The sequence below is a fragment of the Thunnus thynnus genome, chromosome 10, assembly GCF_963924715.1.
Source record: "Thunnus thynnus chromosome 10, fThuThy2.1, whole genome shotgun sequence".
Taxonomy (NCBI): Eukaryota; Metazoa; Chordata; class Actinopteri; order Scombriformes; family Scombridae; genus Thunnus; species Thunnus thynnus.
Window position 1 is genome coordinate 28,719,469 of NC_089526.1, and position 9,896 is coordinate 28,729,364.

At 42.6% G+C, this 9,896-nt stretch overlaps 1 protein-coding gene across 1 annotated transcript; it reads left to right on the top strand.

Moving 5' to 3' along the window:
• The first annotated feature begins 69 nt into the window (after positions 1-69).
• On the top strand, positions 70-9,562 carry pop1 (POP1 homolog, ribonuclease P/MRP subunit). Its single transcript, XM_067602406.1, has 16 exons — positions 70-341; positions 560-680; positions 1,108-1,242; positions 1,371-1,546; positions 1,717-1,977; positions 2,098-2,185; positions 2,310-2,488; positions 2,687-2,961; positions 3,096-3,189; positions 3,289-3,397; positions 3,526-3,645; positions 5,544-5,665; positions 6,105-6,296; positions 6,692-6,846; positions 7,540-7,770; positions 8,430-9,562. The coding sequence occupies exons 1-16, from the start codon at positions 261-263 to the stop codon at positions 9,124-9,126; spliced, it is 3,036 nt and encodes a 1,011-aa protein (XP_067458507.1). The 5' UTR covers positions 70-260; the 3' UTR covers positions 9,127-9,562.
• Positions 9,563-9,896: the final 334 nt, after the last annotated feature.

Consider the following 9,896-nt stretch of genomic DNA (forward strand, 5'->3'; position numbering starts at 1 on the left):
CACAAAACGTCATAGATGCATTACCGTAAATCACCATGTAGGCGCACAGGAAATATTTTTATCTGGCGTTTTTCTCCTTAGTTTGTTTGCACAGAAATGTATCATACAACAACCAGATTAAGTAGTTAAAAAAACAATACAGTATTTCTAAATAACTGATATTGGTTGTCGTTACAACTTTTGTTGCGCCGATACACTACAAATCCCATGAACACCACCCGGAAGCAAACATCACGCTAGACAACGTGTGAGAAACTCACATGCCAGCTAGCTTGAAAAAGAGAGGGCGTCTACACTTGAAACTACATATCTCACGTACAGTCATACTGGGGAACCTTGAGGTAACTGTATGATATGTAATTTTTCTGAACATATTGTATAGACATATTTTATTTGTATTTTTGTTAAATAAACCGCCAATTAACGTAGCCAGCTAGGTCGCTAGCAGTTGGTGACATACTCGCAGGTCATGTCTCTGTTTGAAGAGTCAGCGTAAGTTAGCAACAAGCAAGACTGACTGACAGCCGTTGTCTGAAAGGTGCCTTATTGTTTTCTACAGAAAATGTCTGCTGCAAAAGTTAAAATGCGGCAGAAGAAGATGAGAAACCAGCCGGCCAGTGTGCAGTATTCATCCACCTCTACCCCGAATGTGGAGAACGGAGGAAACACGCCGACCACCAGTAATGTTACTCTGTCTTTTCTGTTTAACGTTATGTAACATGACTTTTATGTCGGTCCTGCGATGCTGTATGTTCCCTCTTCACGGCGGCTCTTTCTGTCCATAACCTCCTCTCCTCTTGCAGCTGCATTGTCAGAATTTCACAGAGGTCAGCAGTTTTCATTCTGCATTTCCCTGACTGTATTTAATCCAGTTGGTAGTTAAGTTTCAACAACAAAAGCACCACCAGTATCATTGTCAGCTCTAATGTTACACCAAACATCCCTGAGAATGCAGGACAAGCAAGGAGAGAGTTTACCTTTAATATTGTTATATATTACAATGCTTTGATTTGATTTTAGAATATTTTTCTGAAATTTGTCAAAACACAATATTTACTGCATTCTTATTTTTTCTTGTAAACTGACAAAATAATTATTTGTCCAAAGGTAGAGGTGGTGATGGTCAATCTGACCATCCATCAACAGAAAGGCCGAAGAGCTCTCACCATCAGGGTGGATGGGTCCGCGGGCACCACAAAGATGGTGGAGGCTACGCCAAGGAGATGCCCAAATACATTACTGGTAAAGACATTGGCCTACTCCTGCAGACACATACAGAAAATGACTCACTTGACATACTTGCACAGCCAGTGTGATGACAGTTAAAAGTTCAGTGCCTCCACCCCTCTCTTCTGCTCCCAACTTTCCAGCTGGAGCTTTTGCCAGGGCCAGGGCAGCAGAGGTTAGTGCCATGCTGAAAGCAGTCACCAAGACAACGGGCAGCTGCCATGTGTTCGGAGCCCTGCCCAAACACATGAGGAGACGAGCCATGAGCCACAACACCAAGCGTCTTCCTCGCAGGCTGAGAGAAGTTGCCAACAGAATGGTAACATTCAGGATGACTTTCCTTTTAGCACCGTCATGCTGTTTTCAGTCTTTGTTATTCACTGAATGCCTGAATGAAGAAGTGTGCTCCTTAAACACACTCCACACACACTGAAATATCACTGTCACATTCTCATGATCCGTGGCATTTCTGTTGTCTTCCCCCTCCAGCGAGAGAAGAGCCTCCAGGCTGGCTCCAAGAAGAAGAAGGAACAGGCGAAGAGCAAGAGCCGCAAGGCCCGCCGCCGGCACGGAAATCTGCTGCTGGAGTTCAACCGCCGCCAGAGAAAGAATGTGTGGCTGGAGACGCACATTTGGCACGCAAAGCGCTTCCACATGGTGAAAAAGTGGGGCTACTGCCTCGGGGACAGACCCACATACAAATGCTATCGTCCCTGCTACAGAGCCATGAGCAGCCATTGCCTTCTGCAGGTATAGACCCTCACAGAATGGAAATGGTTTTTTGTGTGTGTGTGTTTTCTTTACTTCACTCATTTAGGATGTAATTAAGGCGATAAAATCAGCTTAACCTTTCTGTTTCCGTCCACTCAGGACCTTTCTTACTACTGCTGCATCGAGCTACAGGGAGAGGAACACAAGCTGCTGGCTTCTCTGTCACAGCTGACTAGCAAGGAGGCCGGTGAGAACGAGCCCTACCTCAACCACAAATACAGTTTTAGATTTCTGATTTTGTTTTCAGTGATAAAAGTTCCTGAGTTTAGTTTGAATAGTTGGAGTAATATATAGTGTGTATGTGTTTGCAGGTCCTACATTCGCTGCAGCACTGTGTCTGTCAGGGCGACGACAGGGCAGTGTGGTGGTATACAGAGCGGGACAGTACCCCTCACAGCCCCTGGGCCCTGTCACCTTCCTCTGGAGACCCCGAACACAGGGCTCGACTCACAGGCAGCTGTGGATTTGGGCTCATCCCACTCTGAAACAGGTATGTTGAGTTGTAGATGGTTGTTTGGTTGGTGACTAAAGCAAAAGCTTATATATTATCAAGATGGACAATCTTAATATACAAAAAATAAATAAGTTTTGTAGTGAAAGATTAAATTATAGTAGGGCTGACATTTGCCGTTAAGAGAGAGGGGGGTCAGCAGGAATGTTAACTCCAGAAACTGTGTGCTCCTTCCAGGACCTTCTCCCTGAGCTACAAAGTGTGTGCCAGTGTTGCGAGGCCGTACTTCCTCCAGTTGTGCCGGTTGTGAAGCCTGCAGAGGTTGTCCCCACCGTAGAATCAGAGCCAAAGCCTGAAAAGACCCCTGAGACAAAGCAGATAACTGGTACTAAGAGGAAGCGGAGCCGTAAGGATGCCAATGGACCCCCAGCCAAGAAGATCCTGGGAGATGGAACCAGATCTCCCACCACACCAGTTACCTGGAAGTCCAACTCAACTGGAATAGTTATAAAGTTTGTGTAGTTTCTAAATTTGATTAAAATTCAGATAGAGAACATTGTGGCTTGGATGAAAAATTTTTACTGGAAATGGTGACGTGAATTCTTAAATCTACTAATTTTGTATTTCACTTGTGGATCTGTTGCAGTGATCTCACAATGGAGATCGTACGCTACCGTCTGATTGGACCACAGTCCCATTCTGTGCTGGCAGAAACATTGGAAGCTGCTACGGACTGTGATGTAAGAATTATGGTGTTCTTGTATCAGAAGTTGAGAGCCTCTGAAATATATTTGCATTTAACATTGAATAACTATGTTTTATGTTTTTGCTTCTTTAAGGAAATGAACAAATCCCAGCCCTCTTCCCTCTGGTGGCCTGAGCACTGCAAAGATGAGAGCAAGATGATTCTACATCAACAACAAGCTGATGTCTTTAATATACTGAAAGGTTTATTTTTTCCTCTTTCTGTGTTAAATATATATATATTTTTTGTCTCCTAGTACTTCCTGTTGCCATTTGGTTCTGTGTGTTTGTGTGTGGGCGTGTATCTAACCATGACTGTGTAATTCATCCAGGCATCTATTCAACTGGAGAGCTCCCCCCTGGCACAGTGCTGGGACTGACTGTAGATGACCCCAGGCTGACTTTACCAACAAAGAAGGTTAAAGCTTTACCCTGTGTAAAGCAGGCACAAGGTAAAATCTGACCTACCAGACAAACAGTGCAGGAGTGGGCAGTTAGTTTACAGATACAGTTGGTTCTCAGGACTGAGACCATACTGTTGTTATATAATACTATGTTTTCTAATGTAGTTATATGTACTTACCAGGAACAAGTTGTACTGTACGTGTACGTCATACATTGTGCAGACTCGATTTAATCGTTGTTTTCATATATAACAGAGGGACCTTGACCATAAAATAAGAGATAGCTGAAGTTGAGCCCAGAATGAGTCTGTTGTTTCTGGTCCTGAGGCTGTTTCACTGAGTACACATCTGGTTCTGTGCTCCAGGGGGGGCTCTGCTTGGCCATGCAGATGTTCCAGGTTCGAATCCTGGCAGGACCCTGTACTCCAAAAACACCCTCGGTGACAGACAACAGCTGATTCACTGATTTTGAGGTGGAACGTAGAGATAATAAGGGTTACTTTCAAATTGGGCCTCATATGTCCAGTTTTTAAAAATCTGTCAATCCCGTCACTGCCAAGCTTTTCTCATTTTGCACATCTCTAGTTTACAATAACATAGTTTCACTGGTTGCTAATATTTTTGCTGTGCTGGCATGATATCAATAATATAATAGTTAGGTGGGAAACAGGATTTCATTGCTTCATCTCAAAAGGAATCTTGTATTTTGCCAACTGGAACACCCATATCCAAAACCATGCATAAGAGACCGCTTGTTAGTATTTGCAAGTAGCCTGCTCAGTATCTGCAGCCATAACGGCCAAAATAATAAAGCCTACATTGAAAATAACCAGGGTTATTTATCCTCACACTTTGGTGTCACTAGTTTCATGAGAGATGTTCACAGGTTTTTTTTTATTTTCTTAACAGAGCTGCTCACTGGCTGACACACACTGGGGCTTAATAACTTTACAACGTCATGCTTTCCTGCATATTAAATGGCTTTGCAACCTCACTGGCTGCTAGTATTTGTAAATTACTCATGCCATTTATTTTTATTCTTCACATGAGAGGAGTTCAGGCCTTCGAGGCCTATTTCATGTAAGAGGTTTACAGAGTTATATGGTTAATGTTGTAAAACCTGGAACAAGTCTTTTTATAGTGAACCTGATTTTTTTTTTTTTTTTTATCATTATTATTTTTTATAATAGGCCCCAGGATGATTTGTAGAGTAAAGTCTGTTTTTCCAGCTTTTTATTTGCAGAGTGTTTACCCACTATTCAACGAAATCAGGATCAATCTTTATATTGGACCTGATTGATGGAAAAAATTTGAAGGAAAAAAAGAGACTTGTATTGATTTTCCAATTCTGGAAACTGTTTCCCTAATTCCTAATTCACCAAACGAGTATGGTCAAACCCAAAGATCAACTCACATCTCTGTAAAGATCATCTGCTCATTGAAAGGAGCTGCACTATCTTTACGTTGTACATGAAAAAAACTATTAGGATAATTTCAAATTAAAATATTTAGTATTGTGAGCTTTAGTACTCATTTGAAAGCAAACTCTGAGAATAACAGAAGGGACTGAACAGCATCGGCCTCATATGGGCCAATTACTATTGTGAAACCCAGTAAACATGGGTGATGTCCTGCTTTGTTCCATTATGTATTGTATTCAGAGTATGCAAGTATCAACAAGCTGAAAGTCACCATGTCTTCATAAATTTGCGTAATATATAAATGAGGGACTGTTACAGCATGGTCCTGTTTCCACAGCAGAATGCATTTTATTAATCAGCGATCAATTCACTGCTCATTTAGATGATTGCCTAGTTTAGATAAATGAGAGGATTGGCTGTGTGGCAAATTTTTCTCCTGACTCATGTTTTCTTAGAGGCTTAAGACATATAACATTGACGCTGATCATACAGGAGCATTCTGTGTTTGTGCTGTGTTTCATTCAGAGGTGGACGAGGAGAAGAGGAGGGAGCTGATGTTGCGAGGTGTACCGGAACACTGCTGTCAGAGTTTCCTGTGGGAGCAGTCTGTCCGCAACAATGTCACTGATAACAAAATATCAGAGCAGGTATCACAACATGGAATTCTCAGTTATTGATATTCTTAACACTTTATGTGCCTTATTTACTGACTTTCTCCTTTCTAACATCTTACATTAAAGGGAAACTTTGTGTTTAAGTGACAAATGGGGACAACAATTTTTGAAATAGGTCCAGTATTGAGCGAGAGCGCTTCAGCCAGCAGCTGCGAAACAGACTGCAGTGTAATCCTTTGGGGCAATAGCACCCTGTTAACGTACATCCACTAAAAGTGCATGTTTTTGACACTGACAGGCTCAGATTATGTGTCTGACTCAATTTGAAAAATTGTTGTCACTCATTGGATGCAAAATTATGGGAAAATAGGGTCCAGGGTGAAAAATCCCCAAGTTTCCCTTTAAATCTCTATTTCTGAAAGCACAGATAAGCTCAGACGTTCTTACCTCTAGCATTTTCTACTCCTCACAGGAGCTGAACCGTATGAGGAGTGAGGTCTTGGTTCCTGGATCCAGGCTGAACCCCACTCCCCTGCAGGGCCGAGTCCCCGTCCTGCTGGTTCACCAGCCTGGCAAGCAGGTGGGACACGAGATGAGCTCCTGGGGTGCTGGATGGGACCTGCTGCTTCCTAAAGGCTGGGGCATGGCTTTCTGGGTCCCACTGGTAGGTAGCGTGGACAGCCATGTTATTTGGTTGCATTTGATTGAGCTTTATTATCTGTTCACTGTCATTCAAATGTTGAAAAAGTTCAAATAAAGATCTGGATAATATGGATTTTATTAAACAAAAATGTAGGTTTCCACTTCATATTTTTGTGTGTGTGTACCGTTATAAGACAGTGAACGTTAGAATGGAAAAGTCTTTGTTGTTGATGTTTTTCGGTATTCGGTTGCCTTGTCCATGTTTTGGGGCAATTCCATTTTGTTTGGACAAGCACTGTGAAAATGTTAAATGTACCTTGAAATTTAAAGGCAGGCTGGAAGCCCTCAGGTCTGCTTTATTTTGTCAAGCCTAAAATCCAATGTTTCTCATTCCTGCCTTATTTCTTCCTCTGCTAGGTGTACAGAGGAGTCCGCATTGGTGGGCTAAATATGAGTCTGAAACACTCTCAGAATAAAGGAGCCCCTCACTTCCCCCATGATTACCCAGACTGCCCTGCAGGCGTTTGTTTTCAGGGGGAGCAGGAGGCTGAGCTCCTGGACAAGTTCAAAAGGTCAGCTAATGCCTGAGCAGGAAAGGAACCAAAAAAGTAATGTTGTGTGTGTGATCATTATTATCAGAAACGTATCTGCCTCTCCTTGCTAAGAATTGTTTCCCGTCACATCTTGTGCTGCCAAAACATTTGTGTATCTTGTGAAATTATTTTGGCATGTAACTAGTATGTCAGCCCACTGATAGAAAACAGAGTCCTGAGAACTTGCCTAGAATAATAAAGGTCAATTATACTGACGGAGATGATGTTTCTACAATACATTTTAATTAACGATCGGAAAACTTAAAAAATACCCTTTTTAACTGTGAGGGGAAAATGTTTTCAGTTAAGTAAACATTAAGTAAGGTGATAATGAGACTATGTTGGAACTAAAGATACTTTGTCCTGGTTTCAGTTACTGTAAGACTGTACAATCGCCTGCCAGAAAAATATGATATTCACTAGCCTACACCCTAAGTAAGTAGTGAGGTTGTCAGTGGATTAGAGGTTTTGATAAAGAAAAGCACTCCACAGCTCTGACCCCAGTTAATTTCCATTATGCAGATCGTTCCCGCCATGCAGATGAGATGATAACAAGGCTGCGTGCTGCTCATCCCCTACTATCCGCTGCTCAGCAGTCAGAATGTGTTACATAAATTGACAGGGTTGCCCCAACAGTTTGACAAGGGTTTGACCTTCTGACCTTTTCTGTAGGCGTCCGCCCGCCAAAAGGACCAATTACATTAAACATGGCAGTCTGGCTCCGTTCTGTTGCCCGTGGCAACAGCTGGCCGAGGAGTGGGAGCTCATCGTGAGGGAAGGAGGAGAGGAGAGAAAAGGAGACAGCCGGACTCAAAGCACAACCGAGGCTGACGCAGCGATGGAGGTGACATCACATCAAGATGTCACTGTGACGAAGCCTCCGAGCCGCTTCACTGTTCTGAGGTAAATGTTTGTTTTTGCTTCTTTTGTTTTTTATTTGTGATTTATACTGATGATTTTTTAATTTTTTATCCCCTCTCTTATAGTATTGTGAAAATAAGCTTGTATCAGAAGTGACTCAAAACATGCCAAGGTCCCTGCAGACATTTAACATTCTGCACATCTAAATCACACTTCTAACAATATTAATGCAGTTGACTTTTAAAGGTCCCCTGAGCAGAAATGTGCAGTTTTTGTGCTCCAATCATCACTTACTTCTTGGCTGTTTTTTATTAAGAGACCCCAGCGCTGCTTTTGACAGGCTTGATGCATGGCTCTTCTCCAGTCTACCTCCCTTTCATCATAATGTCCCTGATGAGAATACCCAAAGTACATCCAGCCTTAAATTGCTGCAATACATCATGGAGATTAGTAGAGGGGAAGAGTTGCATCTATTCTCATAAAACCATCACACAAGCTTTGAGTAATGACTGACTTTATGAGAAAAAAATTGGATTGATTCACTCTCTATTGGCTGCCTTTTGTTTTCAGCATTAAAAATTAAAAAACGTTCTTCAACAAAATTGTATATCTCGCGGGGCGCTCAGGGCCAATGAAAATGCAACTTTTTCTTTGAATATTAATCAACTATTATAAATGGGTCTTGGTTATTTACTTCCTAGGAACAGAAAGTCTGTGAAGCTGCTCTCCGGTTGGTGCAAACCCTCTACATCTAAAGGTCAAAGGCCGTGCCGTGTCGGGGAGGTGCCACCTCTCAACCGCTCAGCTAAGATGTCGTTTCTCGCTGCCCATGAGATGACTGTGGTGTGGGTGCGTCTGACGCTGCTGTCGAAGGGAAAACCAGAGCTCCACGCCATCGTGTGTGTGCCAACCGCAGAGGACCTGAAGCTCCTGAACAAAGAGCCTGGCAGTAGCGGCCCCCAGGAGCCGCCCCACAGAGACCACTTTAAAAGCAGAATTAAACGTTGTAAGAAGGGTTCCAAAAAACCTGCTGCCTCCTCTCAATCTTCTGATAAAACTGAGGGTAAAGGGTTAGACCCTCCCTCTGCCTCCGACCCAAACCCCACTACATCTGAAGACACCAAATCATGCTCCTTGCCTTCCTCTGATCTTGTGTTTGGGCTGTGGCCGGATCCTCTGCCGAGCGTCAGCTCTCACTGCTCCCGGGTGACACTAGGCTGGGTAACTCAGGGTGACTTCTCCCTGTCCGCAGGCTGTGGGGAAGCTCTGGGGTTAGTCAGTGTTGCCGGTCTCCTTAACACCCTCCTTAACCAGCCGATGGAACACAGAGGAATGGTGCTGCTGCGCAACCCGACATCTCTCCAGTATCGCTTTGCTAAAATCAACATAGAGGTCTGATTGAAACATCTGAGTGTATGCAGAACACATTGAATTCTAGATTAATGGAGAAAGGTCAACTGTTTTTGTCCTGTAGAAACCTGAAGTTACATGCAATCAAGTGATGCTTCTTTCACCAAGTGAGCTGACAGGAACCCTGTGCCTCGTTTTTTTTTTTTTTTTTTTAACCTTTTATTTATTCTTTTTTTTATTGATAGTTACCTCCTTGGATTGTGCCATCATCTTATTCACCATGTTGACTGAAGACTTAATGACATGCATGGGGCGTGACTACAAGCTACCTGATGTTGTGTTTAAAAGATAATTTTAAGTTGTGTATATTTTACTGTGGGAAGAGACATTCTCATTGTTTCAGTTGAATATGAAATATGGTTGTCTTCAGCATTGAAGAGCTTTTGTTTGAATATAAGCTAATAAAATACCCATACTGCATCGACTGAACTTGGATTACACAGTATGGCCTGTCCGTTATATGTAAATGCATTGAACAACCGATACTTTAACATTCATTCTTTTTATAGTTACACTGGCATGAGCACTGGTTTCCCACACATCCCAAAATGTGTAGGTGGCAGATAAGAGTTTTGTTGCTTGGCAACACTAAAGTTTGGTAGCAGTTCAGTATGTAGTCTGAGGTTTATTTGAGGTAAAGATGGGTGGGCAGGCTGTACATTAGTGTTTTTCAGACAAGTTCTATTACTAACTCCTTGGGAACAGGTATCAGAGTGATGCATCAATGCTCAGTTATTTTAAGACAAAGTAAACTTTAG